Here is a 24,533-nt window from a genome sequence, read left to right as displayed (position 1 = left end):
TAAATCTTGAAATAGGGTTTGCAACAATATATTTAATCAAATATGGCTTCAAATATGTGTTTAGTAGTCTTAGGTAGTGCGATACACTCCATATTCATAGATAAAAAATGTTCAAGGGCCTTGACAATAATTTTGTACAAAAATCAATCCACTCTTTTGAGCTGAAGTCAATCGTGAATATATTACATTGCAAAAAAAAACAAAAACAAAATAGTTTTGCGCAGAAATACTTCTGAAACTTCGAATACTTTTGATGAAAAAAACTATAGAGCGTATTATCCGTATTAAACGTGTTTTACGCAATTATCGAACCATTTACCTGAAAAAGAGCTGTACTTTGATATTTCACAAGAATCAATAACATGTTTGGTAAAACACTACATTTCAAGTAATGGTCTTATGTTTTTGTCGCGTGCATTTTCAACCACTTAATGTTTATATATTGCTGTACATTGGTTTAATATTATTATTTTCTGCAAATGTGTTATTTTCGATTTAGCGAACAGGAAAATTTGAGTAAAGGTGATCTTAATGTTACGTCCGTCACTGTACACGGTATGGTGCAAGGGCGAATACGGGTGAAGGGCTAAGTGTAAGCCTTTATCACTGATGCGAACAATGTGTATGTTTGTAGATATGATATAATACATAGAAGGCAATTTGGGAGACCTGTTTGTATACAAAGCCGAGACTGATATCGTTATTGAATGTTTACGCTGGTGTGATACCAGAATTCTTTTGTTTGAGACGAAAATAATGCTGTTTTTTTTGGAGGTTGTCCATAAACCACGTGATCATATTTTTTTCATTTTCAGACAATCCTCTTACTCCGTAGTGGTTGATCGTAATTCGATTGTCGAACCTAGCCACGAAATATTTGCTTTGTGATTGAAGATGGGTATTTGCAGTTTGGGTTTTGTATACGGGTAGAGTAAGGTGGGGTTAAAGTTCGACTTTAGTGGTAAAATCAATATTTCTATTCTATTCTATTCTAAGCGCTTGCACAGCCAATATTGAAGAGCATCCTGGAAATACTAAAATTTCTTATAGTATTTTCTTGTCAGCATTAATATGTGCAGCATATCGGTGATATGATACAAATATTAAAATGGCCAGGCCCACTGTGCAGACTTGGGTTTGAAGATAACTCAAATGTTCACGGCGATCAGATTATCCACTTATGAATAATATGATATACGTAAGTGTTTGAATTATTTAAAGGAAGAAACGGGGACAACCGTACCAACCTCTCATTTCAGGGGAAAAGTTCAAATCGTTGGGAGTTGCGTTGCTAAGAATGTTTATGTACACTCCATTGTTGTGGGGGCTCTTCTTTCAGGGATGGGACACAGGTATTTCTCCCTTATGTCCTGGCTCGGAAGCCTAGGTTAAAGCGCCATTACTCGCTCTCTTAAACGAGAAGAAAATATTAAGGTTAACTCCCTACCCCCCTTTTTATTTTACAAACCGTATCGTGACAAAGCACATAATTATCCACAAACCGTAATAGAATTCAGATTAGTACTCCGTCATTATATATTATGACTAAATCAACTGACTGATTCTGAGTCAGAACGGACCATGTTTGTTGGTGACTTCAGAAAAATATGCAACAGTTTCCTGAAGCATACAAATTAAAATATAATGAAAAAGATCAGAGTTTATAGAACCCTTTGCATATAATTACGAGACTTGAAAAAGCTAATTATTTAATATGCAAACAATCCTTCTATTAGAGAACAAATATAAAAGATCTCACCGAATCCAAAGCTATAAAATGGCTGCGTCCGATTTAGCATCACAAACATCAGGTACTCAGGGGACCAATCGGCTTGAAGTGTTTTCAAAAGTTACTTCCAGGTTTACACAAGTTTTTCACTTTTGAATCTTGATGATTTCACATGGCAATAAGCGTTCAATCGACGGAACGGAACGGAACGTCGTTCAAATAACAAAAGCGTCGATGATTCGAACCACGAGCATAATATTCTATTTAGGATATGATTGTTTTCCTTTGATGTAGATTATTAACACGCATTTCACAACTAAACATACAATTACAGCTTTGTAATTCATAATTTTCAATAATACAGCCTTAAAAAAAAAACAATCTGCAAACTCAGGACGGTCCTGAACATTGTAGTTCACTCTGCACTTTTAATCACCTCGCGACGCAATACAAATACGCAGGCCCGGATTTGGGGGGGTGCCAAGGGGGCAAATGCTCCGGGCCCCCTGATTAAGGGGGCCCCCCGAGGAACCAAAATTTAAAACAAAAAACATTTTGAAATACCTTACAATATATTTAGACATTTGAACTACAATTTTCTAATATCGAAGTATTTTTTTTTTACCTCTTATCTGAATCTCACAGTATGGTTTGTTCAATGATTATCCTTCAATATATTACGAGAAAACATGAATGTTAAGCCAAAATCTTCAAAATTCTTCTCTTCTCTTAAAAAATATTGGAATTAAAAATGCCCTTAACGATTTTGCAGGATCTAAAAAAATACGGCTGAACCTGTAAAGCACTGCTCAATTCAAAGAGTTTATTGGGTTCCTATCAGAGCTATAAATTTAACATATTTTCAATTCTATCAGAAACTTGAAGTATAAAGAAATTCTTTTGTGATGTGGTAGTCAGTATTTTTAAATACTTCGCCTTTTCTACTGTGGCATGTAGATGAAGTATTAATTGAATTCAGTATAGGCTTAGCTTTGAATATAATCCATATAATATACAGTACAGGCAAGAAAAAAGTACTGTCCAAGACTAAAATTTAATACGTTGGTTTGTGGAGTCCTCAAACGTGCTGAATTTTGTAAAAGGGCCCCCTTTATGAGATCTGACCCGGGCCCCCCGAAGCCCAAATCCGGCACTGCAAATACGGCTAGATTAGTGAAATTATACACCTGTATCAGTCATTTCACGATTCCACCAGTCGAAATGAAAATTTACGCGAAGCGAAAAAAAATACGACCGAAAACTTGAAACACGTCAGCTTGCGCCCATGGCTTGCTGCGATCCACCTTAGTGGTAAAATCAATATTTTCAGAAAAACTACAACATGTGAAAAATAATGAATACAACACAGTGGACCTTCGACATGCTGACGGCAATGTCGCTGAGCAAACTTGTGTCTGAATATTTAGCATTTTTTAGTTAGAACAGTTTCAAAATTAATTCTTTTAACCCGTATAGGCATGAGTGAAAGCAAAGTACCTCGCGTACCTGAAGGAATAAAATAGACCCCTCTGTAACCTTGGGGAAGATCGGGTAACCAACCCCCAGTGGGAACTTTGGTCGTATGCTGACAGGGAAGGGGGGTTTACTTTTGCTTTTGCTTCTGCAAACCTTGAGCGTCTGTACTCCATGTTAGGAGCGGCTCACAACAGCGTCTGTTTCCCATGTTAGGGGCGGCTGATCATCGTCCGAGTGTCAGAGAAGGACTCTAAGCTATACTGTGCACTATGGTCTTCCGAACATTTAGGGGGAATGGTCCTCCGGAAATGTAGGGGGTTGGTGTCAGGCCCTGAAAGCCAGCCGTAAAAAAATCAAGCAACGAATAATCCACGAGAGAATACGAACCGGTACAATCGGCGAAAACCACAGTGACGTAAAGGGACTAGCGGTTGGAAGCTCGGTACGTGGAACTGTAAATCTCTCAACTTCATCGGGAGCACACGCATACTCGCCGACGTGCTGAAGGACCGCGGATTCGGCATCGTAGCGTTACAGGAAGTGTGTTGGAAGGGATCAATGGTGCGATCGTTTAGAGGTAACCATACCATCTACCAGAGCTGCGGCAATACACATGAGCTGGGAACAGCTTTTAAAGTGATGGGTGATATGCAGAGACGCGTGATCGGGTGGTGGCCGATCAATGAAAGGATATGCAAGTTGAGGTCAAAGGCCGGTTCTTCAACTTCAGCATAATAAACGTGCACAGTCCTCACATCGGGAAAAACTGATGATAATGAAGACGCTTTTTACGCGCAGCTCGAACGCGAGTACGACAGCTGCCCAAGCCACGACGTCAAAATCATCATAGGAGATCTAAACGCACCTACTTCCAGCACAACCTTCCATACCGATACACCTTGAGATCACCACAGCAGACAGAATCGCAAATCGACCGAATGATGGTTGTCACTTCTCCGATATTATCGAAGTCAGGACCTATCGTGGTGCTAACATCGACTCTGCCACTATCTGGTGATGGTCAAACTGCGCTCAAAACTCTCCGTCGTTAACAACGTACGGTACCGACGGCCGCCCCGGTATGACCTAGAGCGGCTCAAGCAACCGGATGTCGCAGCGGCATACGCGCAGCACCTCAAGGCTGCATTACCAGAAGAGGGTGAGCTGGACGAAGCCCCTCTTGAGGACTGCTGGAGAACAGTAAAAGCAGCCATCAACGATGCAGCTGAGAGCAACGTCGGGTACGTGGGACGGAGTCGACGGAACGATTGGTTCGACGAGGAGTGCCAGTAGGTTTTGGAAGAGAAGAATGCAGCGCGGGCGGTCATGCTGCAGCAAGGGACCCGGCAGAACGTGGAACGCTATAAACGGAAACGGCAACAGCAGACCTGCCTCTTTCGGGAGGAAAAACGCCGCCTGGAGGAGACGGAGTGCGAGGAGATGGAACAGCTGTGCCGGTCTCAAGAAACGCGTAAGTTCTATCAGAAGCTCAATGCATCCCCAAGTAACCATAAGCACTAATAATAAGCCCTTAATCAGCATCATAAATGCGTACATGCATTATAATAGCACCACAAATGCTTACACACCTTATAACAGCACTTCCGCTGCATAGAAACCCTATTACATCATCATTAATGCTTCTATGCCTGATGCATACAAGCATTAAATAAGCACTATATTGGCTTTATATTCGAATACAGGGCATGTTTAAATGCCATCCAGTGTTTTGACAGATATACCACGTGCTTTGTGTTTGCATATAGTGGTAACAGGGAGTCAAACATAAATCTTCTCACTACTACAATTGCAGGTTTTATGGCGGGGAAAAGTGATGGTTTAAATTGGTCACTTTTCTTTCCAATACTATTCATCTTATGTGGCCGTAGGAGCAAAAGAGCAGGACAACAACTCAACAATACGGGTGTCACAGATTCGAGACGCAAAATGAGGAATTTCATCATCATAAAACGAGGATCAAAATGTGGCAATTGCAAGTCCTCAAAAGGATGAAAGCTACCAAAACGAATATGTCTGATACGGAGAAGTACTATCTGTATCATTTTATTACATTTTTTGCATACTATTAGAGGTTTCCATTTTCATTCATTCATTTATTTACCACGTGTACCAGTTGCTTGGCCGCATACGCGAAAGCTCTCTGGCTGCGTACGCGAAAGCACAAAATATTCGCCCTAAAAACCTGGCGAAAACAACTGACGTTTCTCACGTGGTCTTATATCAGCATTAGTGGTGCAGAGAAGCACGGTTATATCTTGGCACTATAATGGCACGCTATTTCGCCTTTTCTGGCATTATAATAGCATTATATGCGTATATAAAACTGACATGCATCAAATGATTACCCTATATGCGCATATAATGCTGTTACCGTGCCGCATTATCGTGCTTACTGGTTACTTGGGTCCAGCAACGGTTTCGTGCCGCGAGCCAAGATGTGCAGGAATAAGGATGGGAGCATTCTGACGGACGAGCGTGAGGTGATCGAAAGGTGGAAGTAACACTTCGACGAGCACCTGAATCGCGCTGAGAGGAGCACAGGCAATGGAGGACGGGACAACGGAGGACATGCTTTCGTCAGTACTGCGGAAGATGGAAACCTACCAGCCCCCACTTTGAGGGAGGTTAAGGATGCCATTCACCAGCTCAAGAACAATAAAGCTGCTGGTAAGGATGGTATCGGAGCTGAACTCATAAAGATGGGTCCGTTGAGGCTGACCATTTGCCTGCACCGACTGATAGGCACAATCTGGGAAACAGAACGGCTACCGGAGGAGTGGAAGGAAGGGGTAATATGCCCCATCTACAAGAAAGGCGACAAGTTAGATTGTGAGAACTTTCGAGCGATCACCATTCTAAATGCGGCCTACAAAGTATTATCCCAGATCATCTTCCGTCGTCTGTCACCTGTAGTAAACGAGTTCGTGGGAAGTGATCAAGCTGGCTTCGTTGACGGCCGATCGACAACGTACCAGCTCTTTACTGTACGGCAAATCCTCCAAAAATGTCGTGAATACCAGGTCCCAACGCATCACCTTTTCCCGGGAAGCTCACGAGACTGATAAGAGCGACGATGGATGGTGTGCAAAATTGTGTGGAGGTTTCAGGCAAACACTCCAGTTCGTTTGGATCCCACCGGGGACAACGACAAGGCGATGCACTTTCGTGCCTGTTGTTCAATATTGCGCTAGAAGGTGTTATGCGGAGAGCCGGGCTTAACAGCCGGGGTACGATTTTTACGAGATCCAGTCAATTTGTTTGCTTCGCGGATGATATGGACATCGTCGGCCGAACATTTGAAAAGGTGGCAGACCTGTACACCCGCCTGAAACGCGAGGCAGCAAAAGTTGGACTGGTGAATGCGGCCAAGACAAAGTACATGCTAGCTGGTGGGGCCGAGCGTGACAGGGCTCGCCTAGGTAGCAGTGTTACGATAGACGGGGATACTTTCGAGGTGGTCGACGAGTTCGTCTACCTTGGATCCGTGCTGACGGCTGACAATAACGTTAGCCGTGAAATACGGAGGCGCATCATCAGTGGAAGTCGGGCCTACTATGGCCTCCAGAAGAAGCTGCGGTCAAAAAAGATTCACGCCCGGGCCAAATGTACCATATACAAAACGCTCATAAGGCCGGTAGTCCTCTACGGGCATGAAACGTGGACGATGCTCGAGGAGGACCTGCAAGCACTTGGAGTCTTCGAACGTCGGGTGCTTAGGACGATCTTCAGCGGTGTGCAGAAGAACGGTGTGTGGCGGCGAAGGATGAACCACGAGCTCGCCCAACTCTACGCCGAAACCAAGTATCCAGAAGGTGGCCGAAGCTGGTAGGATACGATGGATAGTCCATTTGCCTGAGTGCACTTCATTTAGTGCCAATGACTAAAGGTTCCCGTTTTACCCCTTTTTTGGCCTAAAAGTTAATATTTCGATATTTTGGAGTATATACAACTGATGGTACATTCCTGAAATAATAACAGTTGTAATTGATTGCGGCTAACCAAATGTTTTTTTTTGCTGGTGTAGGATAATCTGCGTAATATGATGGAACATACTTGCCAATGACTTGCCCCATTTTACCCAAAAAATGATTTTCAGAAATTTAAGAGTATAAACATTTGATTGCAGCTACTCAAATTATAGTCTACCAACGTAAAATCATCTGGGGAATACAACAGACCACATTTTATTTGGTCTCGGTGACTTAATTGCCCTAACAATGCTATTTTTCTGGAATGAAAAGGAAATAATCGAAGAATGCTATGAAATACATTACGTCTACCTTCAATAACTGAAAGAGCTCGTATTGTCCCATTTTCTCGTCCAACGCTTCCGTACAATAGTATAACCAATATATTTTGGTTCCTCTATATATTTTGGACCCCTGGGCCATTTTTCTGCAAATTTCCCAGTTTAAATCGGGAGACCAACTCAATTTGCATGCCATTTGGAAAGATAGTACTATTCCGCACTTGCATCAACCGTTTGTACATAGAAAATGTGTTTATTTTATCTGAAAATAATTTAATTTAATTGGTGCATTCATGCAACCGTTACAACACGTTACACACAGAAATTGAAGCCGTCAGAAATTTTTCAAATGTAAACAAAAACTTTTTTCAATTTTCTGAACAAAAAGCGTAGAATTTCTTCGGTTTTCCATTGTCAATCGAATGATTAGACTATGGGAAAGCATATTATACAACCAGTGTCGTGGACTTTGTCGCAAAACGATAAAAAATGCCGAGGGTCCAAAATATATACTTTTAGGGTCCAAAATGTCGAAAATAATTAAATTGTGAAGCATTGTTTTTCATAATTTTGGACACCCTACAAAATTATGAAAAACAATGCTTCACAATTTAATTATTTTCGACGTTTTTTGGATCCTACATGACCGTATGGGAATTTTTATCTCGTGGATGAAATTTTTCTCTACATTTTGGCATGTTCTTTGACTTGGCTACGCTGTGCAATTAATTGATTGGGGCAAACAACTAAAATCACTTCCTTAAGGGGTCCAAAATACGACCGTTACCCTATTGTTTAAGTTGCAGTTGCGGCAATCAAAGCATTTTTTGGCGTAGATTCAACCGGAAAATATAATGTAGTGCATTTCTTTCAGAACCTTTGGTAAAAAGGACTCAGTTTGCCCCATTTTGCCCTATATAATTGTTTTCTTAAGATTTGTATTCAAATCCAATTGCATTATCAGATGAGATAATCATACATCAGAAAATAGAATTTCATAATTGATGGTAAACACTTTCAAATATTTGGAGCCTTCCTTAGCCGAGTGGTTAGAGTCCACGGCTATAAAGCAAAGCCAAGCTGAAGTTGTCTGGGTTCGATTCCCGGTATGTCCAGGATCTTTTCGTGAAGGAAATTTCCTTGATTACCCTGGGCATAGAGTATCATCGTACCGATTGTACGACGTTTCCCAGAATGACGTTCCCCAGATTGACTTTCCACATAATGGGACATTCCCCAGAAAACCATTCCCAAGAATGGGACATTCCCGAGAAAAAAAAAATAAAAGAGATTTTCGGGCTGTTAAAATTTAGGTAAATGGTAAATAGTAAATAGTGAACACATTCAACTGAAAAAATCGAGGAAATCCAAATTATAATTTTCATAGGCAAAACATTTTAGTTTAGTTTTTTTAACGACAGTGATTTAATAATTAGAAATCTTTAATCGAAAATTCAAGAAATTAATCAAATACAGCGCCACATATGGTCGAAAATACAATTAGAATCGTTTGGACGATTTTTATATATTTTGACGATTTTCTTCTTACAAATTTCAAGCTCGTTTAGCCTCTCCTTAGAGTTGATGGATTCTGTTCAAATTTGTACAGTTTATTGTAGTCTGACTAATGTGGGCCACCATAGTGAGACAAGACAAGAGAAATTCTGAAGTGTAATTGTGATTAATTAATCTACATAATTACGAAGACAATAAACCTGTTCAAAAAAGGAATAATATGCTATGAAAGCAAAAAAAATAATTTCATCAATTTATTTTGTACATTCGGAGGAATGCTATCGACTGAGGGAACTGGCAGTGATCTGTTATTGCAACGTGACTGCAAAGCCAATAACAGATCACTTTATTTTGTACATATGAAGAATATTACACTAATATAAATCACCCTTTTGAAATACAATTAGAAAGAACAGCCAATTTTAAAAAAAGGAAGAATAACTATGAAAACAAAAAAATCTATAGCTTGGGTCAAGTTTGGTCATAAAACATAGTATGACATATGTAAGAGCAGCTTATTTTGAACGATTGTGTTACTTTTCTCCGAATGTCGGTTTCCCGAATTTCATTTCCACGAACGCCAGTTCCCATAATGCCAGAGCCCCGAACACCCTGTTTCCCCGAATATGTAGCCTAGTTTCCTGAAAAGTTTTTAGCTCTTATAATTGTCATAACTTTATGTGTTTCAAGGTGGTGAACGAACCGGTCAGAATATTCCCCCTTCTTTGCTTGATTTGCGGTGCTTTCGAGTTTCACCATCATCGGCATTTTTGGCAAAATGTACCATGACCCCACAGTTATGGATCAAATAGTGTGCAGTCCAACCTATAAAATTCAATAAAACGACAATTCAAAATTCAATAAAAGCACAAATAGCAGCAGCATTGTAATTTAAAAGCAAAAAAATAGCAGTGTTAGAGCTGGAAACAGCTGTTAAAAAATAAAATTTACAAACCATGATGTTCTATTAGTTTTATCTTTAGTGCTATTGTCTAAAAATGTCGAATCCAATGCTTTTAATGGTAGAAATCTACATTCTTTGGAAGTGATCCATAACCAGGGTAAACAATCATTTCCTGGTCCATATTATGGATCACTAGTTAGAAGTGCTAAAATTCGGTATGTAGAATCAACAATCAAGAAAAAAGTTTTCCAAAGATGAATTCATACTAAATCGAAGCGAACGAGCATGGTTTATGCTATGGGGTAACGGTCGTGTTTTGGACCCCTTAAGGAAGTGATTTTAGTTGTTTGCCCCAATCAATTAATTGCACAGCGTAGCCAAGTCAAAGAACATGCCAAAATGTAGAGAAAAACTTCATCCACGAGATCAAAATTCCCATACGGTCATGTAGGATCCAAAAAACGTCGAAAATAATTAAATTGTGAAGCATTGTTTTTCATAATTTTGGACACCCTAATACATTTTGGACCCTAAAAGTATATATTTTGGACCCTCGGCATTTTTTATCGTTTAGCGAAAAAGTCCACGACACTGGTTGTATAATATGCTTTCCCATAGTCTAATCATTCGATTGACAATGGAAAACCGAAGAAATTCTACGCTTTTTGTTCAGAAAATTAAAAAAAGTTTTTGTTTACATTTGAAAAATTTCTGACGGCTTCAATTTCTGTGTGTAACGTGTTGTAACGGTTGCATGAATGCACCAATTAAATTAAATTATTTTCAGATAAAATAAACACATTTTCTATGTACAAACGGTTGATGCAAGTGCGGAATAGTACTATCTTTCCAAATGGCATGCAAATTGAGTTGATCTCCCGATTTAAACTGGGAAATTTGCAGAAAAATGGCCCAGGGGGTCCAAAATATATAGAGGTCCAAAATATATCCAACCCCAAATCTACTAGAGACACATAATTTGATTCTTGGACCTGCCAAAACTTTGGGAAAAAGGAGAAATTTTACGAGTGCTTTACTTTTTAAGTCCGTACTTCACCTAAAGCTAGGTATGCTGTTCCGCTCAAGAAAAGTAAAAATTTCTGCCCAAGAAATGGCCAAGAAATTTCCTACAGCGAGCTCCATTTGAATTGACATTTCTTTTCAACTGCGTACTGCGATCAAAGAAAACTGCTTTTCTTAAGCATTTCTTGCAAGAAATTTCTTTCGCATCGAGATAGGCGATTACTTTTCTGTTGAAGTGCATACTTCGCTTAAGGCGTCGTCCACAAATTACGTAACGCTTGAAGGGGGAGAGAATGGTAAGGTCGAGCATTACGCGCCAAACATTTTTTTTTAAAGTTTTCATACAAAAAGCGTTACAAAGTGAGGATGGAAACAAAAATTCTAAATTTTAGCGTTACGTCGTTAATGGATTATTGCCTTGTAATTGGCAGTTTGTTTGTATTTCAACTTATATTCGCAGAAATACTTACAATGAAACCACTTAGAATATTATTTTTCGTATCAAACTTAAAATGTTCCACTACGGCGGATATTCCAACTTACCTGCAACATAGATTAATTTTCCAAGTGTATTTTTGTGAAAGCTGCCATGGTTTGTACACTTGTACACAAAAATGCAATGAAACTACTGTATTTCGTTAAATAACTTCATTTCAGTTATCCACTTTGCACTTTTTCACCGAAATCGCATGGACGAAACGATTTGAGAGAAATGCTTAAGGCCCAAGCTGCCCTCAACTGCATATTTGTAACATTCGACAAAAGTAGGCATTGAGTAAATGGAATACCAAGTGTGATTTTTATGGCAGTATGAAAGGATACTAAAGTTTCTAAAAATTACCAGGAACTCAAAAGTGCTTATTTGAGGCTGATATTTTGTACAACTCATATCGCATACTAGGTGAATAGTCAAAAAATAATTCCAATAGAAATTTCATTGCTTTTACATTACGAGGCTCATTTAAAATCTCAGTGTGACTGTTATGCGGTTATAATTACCAATGTGACAAATCAACTTGGTATTTTTTTCGAATTTCCTAGAACAATCTCACAGATTTCAGTAAGGCGATCGAAAGTATTTATCATTTGATGACTCTCCCCGATATTAACTCCAATTTGCCAAAAATGTCGAATGTGACTGTTATGAAGTTATGGGCAGCAAGTAAAAATGGCGCAAAAATAAAAACTGGAAACGCAGTTTTCTCTTTTTAAATAGACCAATTCATTTGCCAAATAAAAAGGCTGTGTGTTTTTATTTTCATCAAATTGTTGTTTTAAAAAGAGAAAACTGCTTTTTCAGTTCTGTATTTTGTGTCATTTTTTCTTGCGCCTTAACGATCGACACCAGTCACACCACTTTATGATACAAGTTTCTTCCTGCCCCCCTGTGTGACTTACTTCGCCAGGCATTTATTTTCACTATGGCAAACCTTCGTACTTCTTCACTGAAGGATTTCATTTCAATCACACGCTGTACGGTCAAAAGAAATTGTGTTCATATGTTTGGGCTGAATTTTGATGACGAACACTGAATTTTAAAGGAAATTAGTATATTCCATCATGCTGAAGGAACGGAGGGAGATGCTCGTAGATCTTCTTGTAAAACATTGTATTATAGCGTTGATATGTTGTGTTTTGACCACTCAATATATCACAGCAAGCCGTAAGTTGTGAGACGAATCTGGAAACTTATTGCGACAGAAATGAAAACGATACGACGGATTGAGAATACGGCAAGATGCATTTTCTTTGCATTATTTCCAAAAAGAGATCAAGATTTATCAAAACCTTACTGTACAATGCTAAAGCCGTTTTGAGAAAGAATTGTTTGGCATCGGTTTATATCAGCATCATTCACTGCAATACTATGAAAATTGCAGTTATCACTGATCACTGCTTAGTACAATGGATACTAGCACATCACCCTATTTCAATATGTTCCTATGGAAATGTCACAGGACATTTTTATATAAAAATGCAATATTGAAAATGAAGGCAATGCAGCCCAAGTAGGCCTGTTCGTTTTTATAGTCGCTGGGGTAAATGTTTTTGTTTTTCGTTTCGCGCGATTACCGTGGTGAATCAAAATCCGGACGGTACCAATATCCGGACACTCTGATTGTATTTATCAAATTAAATATGAAATCAAACAATAAATGTAGGCTTGTAATTTACATTCATAGCTTTCAATATTGCTCTCCATTTTAATTCATCGTTCCATCTAGTAATCCTTTGCAATTAAATATAAAAAATAAAAACAAATAAGCAGCACCAGTTGAACGTCGTTTCTCCAGAGCATCGAATCCATTGGTGAAGAGTTTTCGACAAGAACGTCAGCTCCTCTCGACTGACGTTGAAGCTAATTAATCATACGTTTTTAATATTGTTTGTGTTTGAATAGTGTTCGGAATGATAGTTTTAATGTGTAGTGCACGAAAAAGTGGGAACATTTGTGCAAAAAAGCATTTGTGATGTGAAAATAGGCTGCCTCGAACGCTGTCCGGATTTATAGGCCAGTGATCATAAACCCGGACGTTTCGTAAAAACCTTATATTTATCGAGCTTTTGGAAAACATGTTATTGTGACTTGAAACAAAACTGTATAATAACAGAACAAAAAGTGTAACTAATAACCAGACAAAAGATTTACGCAGGAAAAGTATAAATATTGAGGATCATTTCAGTGAACCCAAAATGCAAGCTGTTGGCATGGAGTGCAGGTAAGACAATAGTAATTTTACTCAACGTTTTGGCCTTCCATGTATGTTTAAGCATACGAATACATCAAATTCTATTATATTGAAGATTGTAGGTTTAAGTTATGTGTCTTTTATCAGTTTTTCATATGTATTGTCTACCCAAACGCTTCTGTCCGGATTTCGATTCAAAAGCGTCCGGCATTTCGGTGCATGTGTCCGGATTTAAGAACACGACATGCTTCATTAATTGAACGTTTTTAGTGTTTAACTTGCATTTTTAATTATATTTTTTGTCCATGATTCAAAGCTTAGACGTGTATCTATGTGAATAATAATAACACTTATACTAGATCTGGCAGAAACATATTTAAAGTAGCGTTTGAACTTTTGGTGTTGCTTAAGTGTCCGGGTAATGATGCATCACGGTAATTTAGTGTTTCGTGTTTTTTTTTTATGTCAGCGGAGTGTTTTTTTTTTTGTTTGCATGGAGAGCAAAAGTGTTACTTTTACCCGCGTCTTCAGAGTGATTTCTCTTTGTGTTAGTATGTAAAGTGAAGTGTTGCGTTATGTGAAGGTAAAAATGTCTTGTGGATGCTCAGTCAAGAATGGAGGATCAATTGGTGAGCTCGTTTCATGCTTTTATTTCAAATCTGGTCAATATGTATGACCACACTTTTTTAATTATAACAGTGGGAATGTTACGTAAAAAACTACGAATGTTCAACTAACTATGGATGGTTCGTCACTAAGGGTATCAGCATAAAATCTTATTTATAAGTTGATTGTTTTCATAATTTTACAAAAATACCCCCTTTTCCTTTTACTTTTTAACTTTAAACGGTTTGGTACTATAAGTGTAGTCTTGCAAAATGTTCACTTTATTTAATTTCAATTTATTTATTTTCAAAAGAAGCCATCACAGCCATCGTTTCATTTTATTTTATTTTAATTTTGAGCTTAGGAAATTTTGTGACCACACCTTCCACCGTCTTGTATTAAAATAATGCATTTAAAAAAATGACCATTTAATTCAATACAAGAACTGACATGAGATGATGGAAAAATTTGAGGTGTCCATTCTTGTATTCAAATAACCTGCCTTATTTAGTTTTATTAGCCAAAATATCCGTTTTATTTGCGGCAAATTAAATGACTATTTTGGCTAATAGAACTAAATTAACCATATCTGAAATAAAACAAAAACGATCCACTTCAACGTTGCCTGGCTAGAAAAACGAAACAGTCTAAACAGAACTTTCGCGACACAACATCGTCGTCGTCCGTCACACGGAGTAATCCAATTAAAGGCAAGTATCTTGTGAAATTAATCGATTCTTGCGTTGGAGTTTGATTTTTGGCACAAACATTGTCGTGCCCACATAATATTGCCAACGTTCTCAGTTGTACGTATGGCCCACATTTGATTTGAGACTAATCTTTTAGTCGTTCAGATAGTCCACATCTGATTCAGTCAGATCTTTCCAATCGTACTTGAAGGCGATGCCCGTTATCATCGGCGTATCGTCACTCAATATATACTAAATAAATCGATCAATCATCGTAGACGTCAAGAGAGACCACTCGTACGGATTGTGAAGTTGACCATCGCGTAACGATACCTTCAGTCTTTTTCAGCGCCTCAACATGGGTCAACACAACGCGGACGAACTTCAAGCGCCAAGCTGGTTGAACAGCCAATTTCTTCTGGAGGTCATCCGGAAGGCACAAAACGATCCATCGCTAACACTCTGCCATGGGTGCAAACTGCGTCCGGGAACCAATGCAGGTGACCACTATGCCAGCATCATGTTCCGCACCACGGTCCATTATCGGTCAACTCGATATCACAAAGAGCAGGCCATCAGCCTGATTATGAAACTTACTACCCAAGCTGAGGGTTTCAAGAAAGAGCTGCTCGATGGAAATGGCCTGTTCGAAACCGAAACCAAAATGTACAGTGAGGTGCTTCCTGCCATGTCCAAGGCTTTGGCTGAAGTCGGTGAGCATTTGGAGGTTCCCAGGTGAGTGAGGTTGATTGTTGCTAAAAGTTCCAACATTGATTAGGTTTATCTCATACAGATTAATCTACGCCTCGAGTAAACCTCATACTATAATCATCCTCGAAGACGTATCGCTGAAGGGTTGGCTTACTGGCCGGGAACTCATCACCAGCTACGAAGAAGCCCTGCCCACAATCAGAAATGTGGCAAAATTCCATGCCGCATCCTACTTTCTGAACCAATCGGTAAAGTGAGATTTAGTAGACTGAAACTTTCATTTACGTATCTTCTATTTAACGTACCTGGAATATGTATTCATTTGAGTGTTTTAAGAATGTTTTGTAAACTCAGAACATTGAATCTTGTGCAATATCAAAGGAAATTTTCAAAGGTATTTATGTTCTTCGTGATGATGTGAGACATATCTTCTTGAACTCACGAACTATTTGGAGTATAGATATTCAGATATATAAAGGTAACCATAGATCAGCAGAAGTTTATTAAAATTCATACGTTGTTTGAGTATACACTCCCGTGCATAAGTTTGGGTTCCCCCCTAAAAAACATGCAAAAGTGTTCTGTCCATATCTCTGTGATTATACGTCCAATTGAAACTCTCTAAGTCGCATTCGAAAGGCCAAATTTTCGCACGATTTGCATCATACTGAGGGGTGAACCCAAACTTTTGCACGATGACTTGACTGACTGTTTCATTGATTTTGAATACTTTCCAGATTCAAAGAATATAAGATTACGATTCTAATGACACTTTGATTTAAAATTTTGGTCGACCCAATGCTGAGGAAATTAAAAATGATTTTTCAGTGCGTTTTTTGAAAAATGTCACAATTTTAAGTAAAAATTTAGTATATAAAATTCAAAAAATGTTTTTGGAAAAATACATACGAAGTAATAATAACTCTTTGCCTTTTGAATGCGGCTTAAAGAGTTTCAATTGGACATGTAATTACAGAAATATGGACAGAACATTTTTGTATGTTTTGAGGGGGTGAACCCAAACTTTTGCACGGGAGTGTACATTCAATTGCACGGTTTTTGAACTGACTTTTTTTTTACACGTTGTCGTTACGTATCTCCCGTACCAAAACAGAATCGGGTGTATTATAGAGGACAAAAAAGTCGCACCTAACATTCCGCAGAAGATATTAATTGAATTAAATTTGAATTTAAAAATATAACTTTAATTTAGATCTAAATCAAGGTGCGTAAAGATTTGTAATGTCTACGTCAGTTGTTCATTTTGATTTTTATGGATATCCAAAGAAAATGCTGCCCTCAAAATGGGAATATTAGACCGACAATTTTTGAAACATTGTTTGTGAAATGCTTCCCATTCAAGGTAGAGTGACTCGAATTTGCAATCTTTTTAGCACATCATATCAAATTGTCAACCCATAGCATTGTTTAGTTCTCTATAATTGAGCTGTTGAATATTCGGGGATTGGGCTTAATAAGTGTCCGGGCATTTGACAGATGTCCGTTTGGCTGAACGCCATTTGGCCGATTACCATCTGGCCGAAGGGGTCGAACTACGATCAAAAAAATCAAATTGCTTCAACACTCATGTGTAGCCCAATATCTGATCAGCCAAATAATTTGTTGATATTTATGATGTGGCGGGACGTCACATTTGTCGCATTGTAATTCAGGACGAACTTGTGAACTACACACACCACAAAAAGACTCAAAACTGATGGTTCGTTCGTCTCTGGTTTAACAACGGTGTGATAGGATTTTAAGTTTTTTTTTATGATATCATCAGAATTTTTTCCTTCTTTTGAACATAGGCTATTCTTTCGAGTTATACTGGTTTCATTGCTTATATTTTAAGTGGGTATAATACCTTCTTTAAATCATCTGCAGATCTATGTAGGTAATTATATTGATATAGCGATTATTTGCATTACACTTGCTTCAAGAGTAAAGCATTTTTCATAGTTATTGGAAATAATGCTTTTAATACATTCATGGAGAGCCTTATTCAATTTTTTTAGCACAAGGCTTAACTCAAGTGAGATACCATTCTTCTCCAAGATTAAGATTGCAACGTGTGAACTTAACTCTGCAATCAGTTATAGCAGTAAACCTAACTACTAGTAGAACACTTACGGCAAAGAAGCTCACTGTTTCTCCGTTGTGAAAATAAGAAGCCAAAACTTGTGGGTGCTAGAACTATGGAATGATTTACTTAGCACGATTCGGGGGATCGAAGCCAACAAACCTTGCAGAAGGACAAAGAAGTCGTAAAACGTTTCAGTTACTATCAAAGGCTGACTACAAATGCAATGCGAAAACCTCTGCTGGTAGCTATTGCTGCTAGCAGAAAAGTGAATAAGCTAATTATTTGTATATCAATGATGATTTATTCTTCTTTAAGAATAAACTGTTCTTTGAAATTCAGCTTTGAAGTTAAATTAATTTGTTTTGAAATAAAATCAAAATTAGTAGAGATAGGGCAATTCATTTAATATTCAACGGTATAACAAAAGCCGCAGACGAAATAGGCCTATCTCTCAAGATAAGCAACACATATTAGAGTTCAAAGGTATTTGCTCGCCTTATTAGTGATTTTAGTATTTTTATTTTGCAAAAAGTGAAGTGTTAAAGTTCAATTAGTAGTTTTAAACATACTCTAATAATCCCTTCCTTGAATTTATTATAAAAAAAGTGTAGTGAAAATGGCAACCAAGTCAAGGGAGTGCAACAAGTTCATCGAGTTGAAGAAAAGCATCGCTGAATTATACAAGGACATTGCTTTTCTGAAGCAATGTAAAAAACACAGGCTTACACCCGTAAGTCATAAGGTAATTGTCAAAACAGCTAATAAGAACCCGGACATAATTAAAGACATAGAGATGCAATTATTGAGACGATCAATAAAGGCACTCTACGGTAGAATCAACGTGAAAACTTTGGAATGCTATTCTCTACATCTAAAATAAGCAAAAGAGTTCCAAGATAATTTTCATGTTTCTAACAAAAGTAAAAATAGCAGAATATTGTGAATCAGAGAGAAAACGTAAATCTTTAACAGAAAAATTTCATAAATTAAAGTATCAAATTCCAAAGTTTTCACGTCCTTCTCAAAAACTCAACATACATAACATAGATGGAATAGTGGTTAATCGTTCATCTGAACAATTCACAGATGAACAATTGACCCTACTCAACAAAGGACTGACCTACGCTATACCAGCAAAACCTGACACGACACAAACAGTCATAGACATTGGAACAGCAATCAACACTAATAATCTACAGGCTTCACAAATACAGGAAATCAGAACACACACCGCCAACATCATCCGCAACACGAACACTACACCCCAAAACAAGGAACACAACATAATCAAACAACCGGTTTAAAAACGGTTTTCTATTAAAGAGCAGATAAAGGTAATTCTACTGTAATTTTTGGTAAATCTAAATACAAAGAAATAATGCAGAATAAAATTCAACATGGACCTTACCTTATTCAAAGGACAGATCCTCTTCCAGGAATGGTAAGACGTGTTGACAAAGCGTTAAAAGAAGCATAACCAGATTTGGGTAATATTGTAAACTCTTTGAAGGAATCTAACCCTTCATTACCAAGAATTAAAGCACTTCCTAAAGTTCATAAACCTGGTAATGAAATGCATGAGATTGTTTCAGTTATTGGATCACCCACCCATAAGATTGCAAAGTATTTAGTCAAAAATTTTCCAAAAAAATTTCATAGTAAAACAGTTAAAAATTCCAAACTTTTTACAGAAGTAATTGAAAACCTAAAAATAGCCAATGATGAAGTTTTGGTTTCTTTTGATGTCAAATCTTTATTCCCTAGCATTCCTGTTGAAGAGGCCATAAGCATATTAGAAAATTGGCTACTTAGTCAATATGAAGGCACAGATTGGATAAAACAAGCACGTATAAACATTAAATTAACTAAACTTTGCATGGAAGAAAACTATTTTTCCTTTAGAGATGAAATTTATAAACAGGTCAATGGAGCCCCAATGGGAAAACATTGAATTTACTTACGAAGTGGAACAGGATAACAAATTGCCTTTCTTGGACTTACTTATTTAAAGGAACACTCATTACTTACATTTGAAACCTATAGAAAACCAACTAACCAAAATCACTCACCAACCAACACTCCAAATACATCAAATCACGCAAAACCAAACTTTCGTATGATTGGGCGTAGCTTTTTTGTTTCATCGTTGTAATTGACGGCTATACGCTGAGTGTTGCTTGTTCTTGTGTCAGAAGAGTAAGTGAACGTTTGTATTGTTCTCGTGTTCTTTTGTCAATGAGTTGTTGTATTGTTTGTCTTGTGTAATCGTTTAATTGTCCTGTTTCGAAAATTTAGTTAAGTTCCTTTCTTCTACCAGTTTCACTGAGGAGGATTGTTAGCATTCGATGTATCATGAAATTGAAGGAAGACATTTTGTGCATATTTGGAACTAACACAAAATGTCTTCCTCCTGCAATCACTGTTTTAACACTTCAGTCGTCGCGCTGTTGTATTTTGTACAACACTGTTGAAAAAACCTCGCTTTTCGTTCACAACAGCAGCGTGGTGGTTCTGACGGTGGCAAACCGCGCGACGACTGGAAGGTTAAAAGAGAAATCTATAAATAGGGGTGCAAGAGAAAAGTTGATAGATCCCGGTCGAGCTTCTCAAAACGGAAGCGAGCAGCTTTACCTGTCGATCCACCGAGTACTTCTGAAGGTATGGGAGGACGAAGAATTGCCCACCGGCTGGTTGACTGGCCTCATACGCCCTATCTACAAGAAAGGGCACAGACTGGAGTGTGCCAATTACAGAGGAATTACCCTGCTGAATTCGGCGTACAAAATTCTGTCGCGCATCCTGTTTAACAGACTACGACTGCTCGAGGAGTCGGCGAATACCAAGCTGGTTTTCGTGAGTGCCGTTCGACAACGGACCAGATGTTTAGCTTGCGAATGATCCTAGACAAATTCCGGGAGTATAACTTGCAGACTCACCATCTGTATATTGATTTCAAGGCGACGTACGACTCAGTGAAAAGAAATGAGCTATGGCAGATAATGTCTGAAAATGGTTTTCCGGCGAAACTAATTAGGCTGATACGTGCTACGCTGGATGGTTCGAAATCAAGTGTTTGGATCGCAGACGAGGTATCAACCTCGTTCGTGACGTTAGACGGATTGAAGCAGGGAGACGCACTTTCAAATTTACTGTTCAACATTGCACTGGAGGGTGCTATTAAGAGATCTGGCGTGCAGAGAAATGGTATTATTATCACAAGGTCGCACATGCTCATTGGCTTTTTGGATGATATAGACCTAATTGGAATTGATCGCAGGTCAGTGGAAGAGGCCTTCGTGCCTCTGAAGAGGGAGACAGCGAGGATAGGCCTGACAATTAGTTCTACCAAAACGAAGTACATGGTAGAGATAGAGTCAGGCACGGTGGTGTAGGTGCTGAAGTAGTGTTTGATGGGGATTTGTTTGAAGTTGTTGAAGAATTTGTTTATCTTGGAACACTTGTGACATGTGACAACGACGTTTCCCGCGAAGTGTAAAGACGTGTTGCGGCTGCGAATACCCGGTCAACCAGTCAGTGATTTTCGATAGCGATCGATATCGAATCGTTTTGAACCGTTAGCAATCGCCATCGTTGGTCAAAGATCTAAAAAGAATTATGAAGACTGGTTGGTCGGGTAGGGCCTTTTACGGACTACGTAACCAGCTTAGGTCCCGCAGCTTACAAACGGAAACAAAATTCGCCCTGTATAAAACATTGAATCTTCCGGTGGCTCTCTCCGGGCACGAAGCGTGGACGTTGAGAGAGTCAGACCGGAAAGCTCTCGGTGTTTTTGAGCGTAAAGTGCTGCGGACAATACTCGGTGGAAAACTCGAAAATGGTGAGTGGCGCAGACGCATGAATCACGAGTTGTATCAAGTGTACAAAGGTACGAATATAATCAATCGTGTAAAATACGGCAGACTTCAGTGGGCTGGTCACTTAGTGCGAATGTCGGAAGAAAGAATTGCGAAAATAATATTCAGCAAAGAACCAGGCAGAGGTCAGCAGCTTCGGGGAAGACCACGAATACGATGGCTGTGCGCAGTGGAAGAGGACCTGGCGACCCTAAACGTTCGGGGCAACTGGAGAAGTTTCGCCCAAGACCGACGAAGATGGAGCTGTACAATACGCCCGGCAATGGCGTGACGCTACGCTGTAGCCATCAAGGTAAGGTAGGTAGAGAAAAGTTGACGTCATTTGCTTTTTATTCTCCGCTTGGATCGCATCTCAGCAGGCAACAGATGGGCTTGCTCTGACCTGTCGTGCTTCTCAGGCACAGACATCGATAGCGAAGGACCCCCACCGTATGTCTTGCTTCGCTCAAATCGAAATGACCGTCGACCGACCGAGACAAGGTGCCGTGCGAAGCCAAAGCCATCACCGCTGCCGCTGTGAAGAAGAAGAAGAGGAAGCAGTCCACAGGGAAAGTTGTAGATCTAAATAAATTCTACAACTTGCTGAAGACAGCACGCCGTTTACTTTAAAATCTTGTGAGTTACAGGCGAATTTCGTGTTTTTGAAGTGATTTTTTCAATTTACAAAAATTACATTCTCACAGTTTTTGCAGCAAAAGTTGCCTATTGTATGACCTTTTGAATGCCACTGAAAGAAAAAAATTATCGAACCAACTCCATGAGTTATAGACATCTAAAGATATCATATTTTTTCACATAAAGTTGCTTATGACTTCGAAATCACAAGAATTCAACTTGCGATGTTCAAAAAATGTGTATCATTACTTCCTTTGCAACTCTTCTGAAAACCACATTCACGTAACCATAAGTTAAAACTTTAAAAATTAATGTACTAAACTCAAATAAAGAGTTAGATCAAAAGTGTCTTCGACAAAGTTGTTCAAAATAACGTTTTCTAAAAGTTTGTAGAAGACCGTACCCCAAATTTCATCAAACAAAAAAGGTGGAGTCAAAATTGAAACTTAAATAAGGGCCACCTTAGTCAACTTTTTTCTTATAAGATGTACAATTCAATTACAAATAATTTCTCTGAAGACATCGAACGTCTAAAATCGACGAGAACAGAGAAAACTCCTTTTTTTCGGCTAAAATGTCGATTCGGACCATTGTCTACTGGTTACATAATACTACATCAAGCATGTGCTGTAATAAGGGCGTAAGTCGCATGATCGATTTCTCTTCATCGATCCTCTCTTCTGTGAATAAAGGTGACAAGATGCAAGTTAGTCAGCATTTTTTCATCTCAGGACGCAAGATTGCATCACTCTCAAGCAGTCTTAAGTGAAAAAATGATAACAAAATTGCATCTTGTCACCTTTATTCAAAGAAGAGAGGATCGATGAAGAGAAATGGATCATGCGACTTACGCCCTTATTCCAGCACACGCTTGACATATCAAGGGACCGAATACAGTACTAAAAGTGGTACCAAGAGTGAAAATATGAAAAAATCCACGTCCTCAGGTAAATGTTTTATCATCATTTAACTCATATATTATCCATCTTTACCACGCATAATAAGTTAATTAATTAAAAAAAAACATGTGGATTGGATTACTAATTAGTTCAATATATATGTCAATATATAAATTACCAAGTTTTGATCCCAACGACTGACTAGGGTTTGCCAAAAACTCCGTTGAATACAAGACTTCGAATCAACAAACATAACCAGTGACCTTTTGAAGATAAATAAATAGCGTTTGAAACTCAGAACTTGACAGAATATATTGTCATGAGTCTATATGAGTATGAATATTGTTGACAAACTTTCAATAAATTACTGGTTACGTTAGTGGATCTGAATAGGCCACCACGGAATTCATGGCTGGCCTCTAGGCATGTCAGCTTATGGCTTACATAGTTTTTCACAAGCTCTGTCACAAGTCTATCTGATATCAAACTACAGAATTTCACAAAAACTGAATTTTGAGGGCGCATATTCCAAATATGTAATGATTCAATCAACTTATTTTTTTTACGAACCCCCAACTTATTACGTGAATGGAGGTTTTAGTTTGCAGTGTAGAATCATAAAGAAACTTAATCTAGTCTCGTGTTCTAGATGAATGATTTGTCGAAGAACCGCATCGAAATGTTCATGAAAGCCGACGGTGGAGCATTCGCTGTATTCTATAAGGGATTCGATGCTTTCTGCGATGCCGTCCAGACATGGCCGGGATGCGAAAAATTTGCCGCCAAGTTCAAAAATCTCAAAGGTGCAACGCAAAAGAAGATTCAACAGGTGTATACGGCGAACGCTAAAGATGTAGGGTACAATGTCCTCAATCACGCTGATTTGCACTGGAAAAACTTGTTGCACAAGAAATCAGTGAATGGGCGTATTAAGGACTCTATGCTGATCGATTACCAATGCTGTCACTGGGGATCGCCAGCCATCGACTTAATAAGTCTGGTGAATATGGTCGTGAATCATGACATCAAGCAGAACTGTCGTCAGGAAATCATCTACGAGTACTACCAACACTTCGTTCAGATTCTGGACAAGCTCGGTTTCCTGGGAAGTGTTCCAACGTTGACTGATTTGCACATGGAAATGCTTCGGAAAGGATTTTTAGGTAATGCTCTATTCGAATACAACACTGTAAATTACACTAACTGTTTTTCTTCAAATACTTTCAGAGGTATTCCACGTGGTCGTGTTCGAACAGTTCAAGCACGTGCAGTTGACCGAAACGACGTTTGATGATTTGAACGCAGGCCGTGGGGAAAATCCGGGTTTCGGCAAGGAGCCATACATGGACGTAGTTCGAAAGGAGATGCCAACGTTGATGTACAAGGGATTGTTAGATTAATTTAAAAAAAATAAAGTAAACAAGTAATTTGTAGATAAATTCGAC

General features: G+C 38.6%; 1 protein-coding gene across 2 annotated transcripts; it reads left to right on the top strand.

The window, feature by feature from the left end:
* The first annotated feature begins 14,696 nt into the window (after positions 1–14,696).
* LOC5564427 lies at positions 14,697–24,517 on the top strand. 2 transcript variants are annotated; one of them, XM_021849558.1, is made up of 5 exons: positions 14,697–14,923; positions 15,242–15,637; positions 15,696–15,861; positions 23,738–24,251; positions 24,316–24,517. In XM_021849558.1, exons 2-5 carry the CDS (start codon positions 15,261–15,263, stop codon positions 24,486–24,488), a joined length of 1,230 nt encoding a protein of 409 aa, XP_021705250.1. In that variant the 5' UTR covers positions 14,697–14,923; positions 15,242–15,260; the 3' UTR covers positions 24,489–24,517. The 2 variants fall into 2 exon arrangements, with proteins under 2 accessions (XP_021705250.1, XP_001648772.2); XM_001648722.2 differs by lacking the exon at positions 14,697–14,923 and adding an exon at positions 14,959–15,019 and having other exon boundaries at positions 24,316–24,489.
* The last annotated feature ends 16 nt before the right edge of the window (positions 24,518–24,533 follow it).

This window comes from Aedes aegypti, chromosome 3 (assembly GCF_002204515.2).
Source record: "Aedes aegypti strain LVP_AGWG chromosome 3, AaegL5.0 Primary Assembly, whole genome shotgun sequence".
Classification (NCBI taxonomy): domain Eukaryota; kingdom Metazoa; phylum Arthropoda; class Insecta; order Diptera; family Culicidae; genus Aedes; species Aedes aegypti.
This window is presented reverse-complemented; position numbering and strand designations above follow the sequence as displayed.

What these genes read in the sequence shown, in the direction of transcription:
- LOC5564427 (XM_021849558.1), top strand. Translation starts at nt 15,261, where the DNA reads ATGGGTCAACACAACGCGGACGAACTTCAAGCGCCAAGCTGGTTGAAC. An exon ending in GAGCATTTGGAGGTTCCCAG is followed by an intron (nt 15,638 to 15,695) that starts GTGAGTGAGGTT and finishes TATCTCATACAG; the next exon opens with ATTAATCTACGCCTCGAGTA. An exon ending in CCTACTTTCTGAACCAATCG is followed by an intron (nt 15,862 to 23,737) that starts GTAAAGTGAGAT and finishes CTCGTGTTCTAG; the next exon opens with ATGAATGATTTGTCGAAGAA.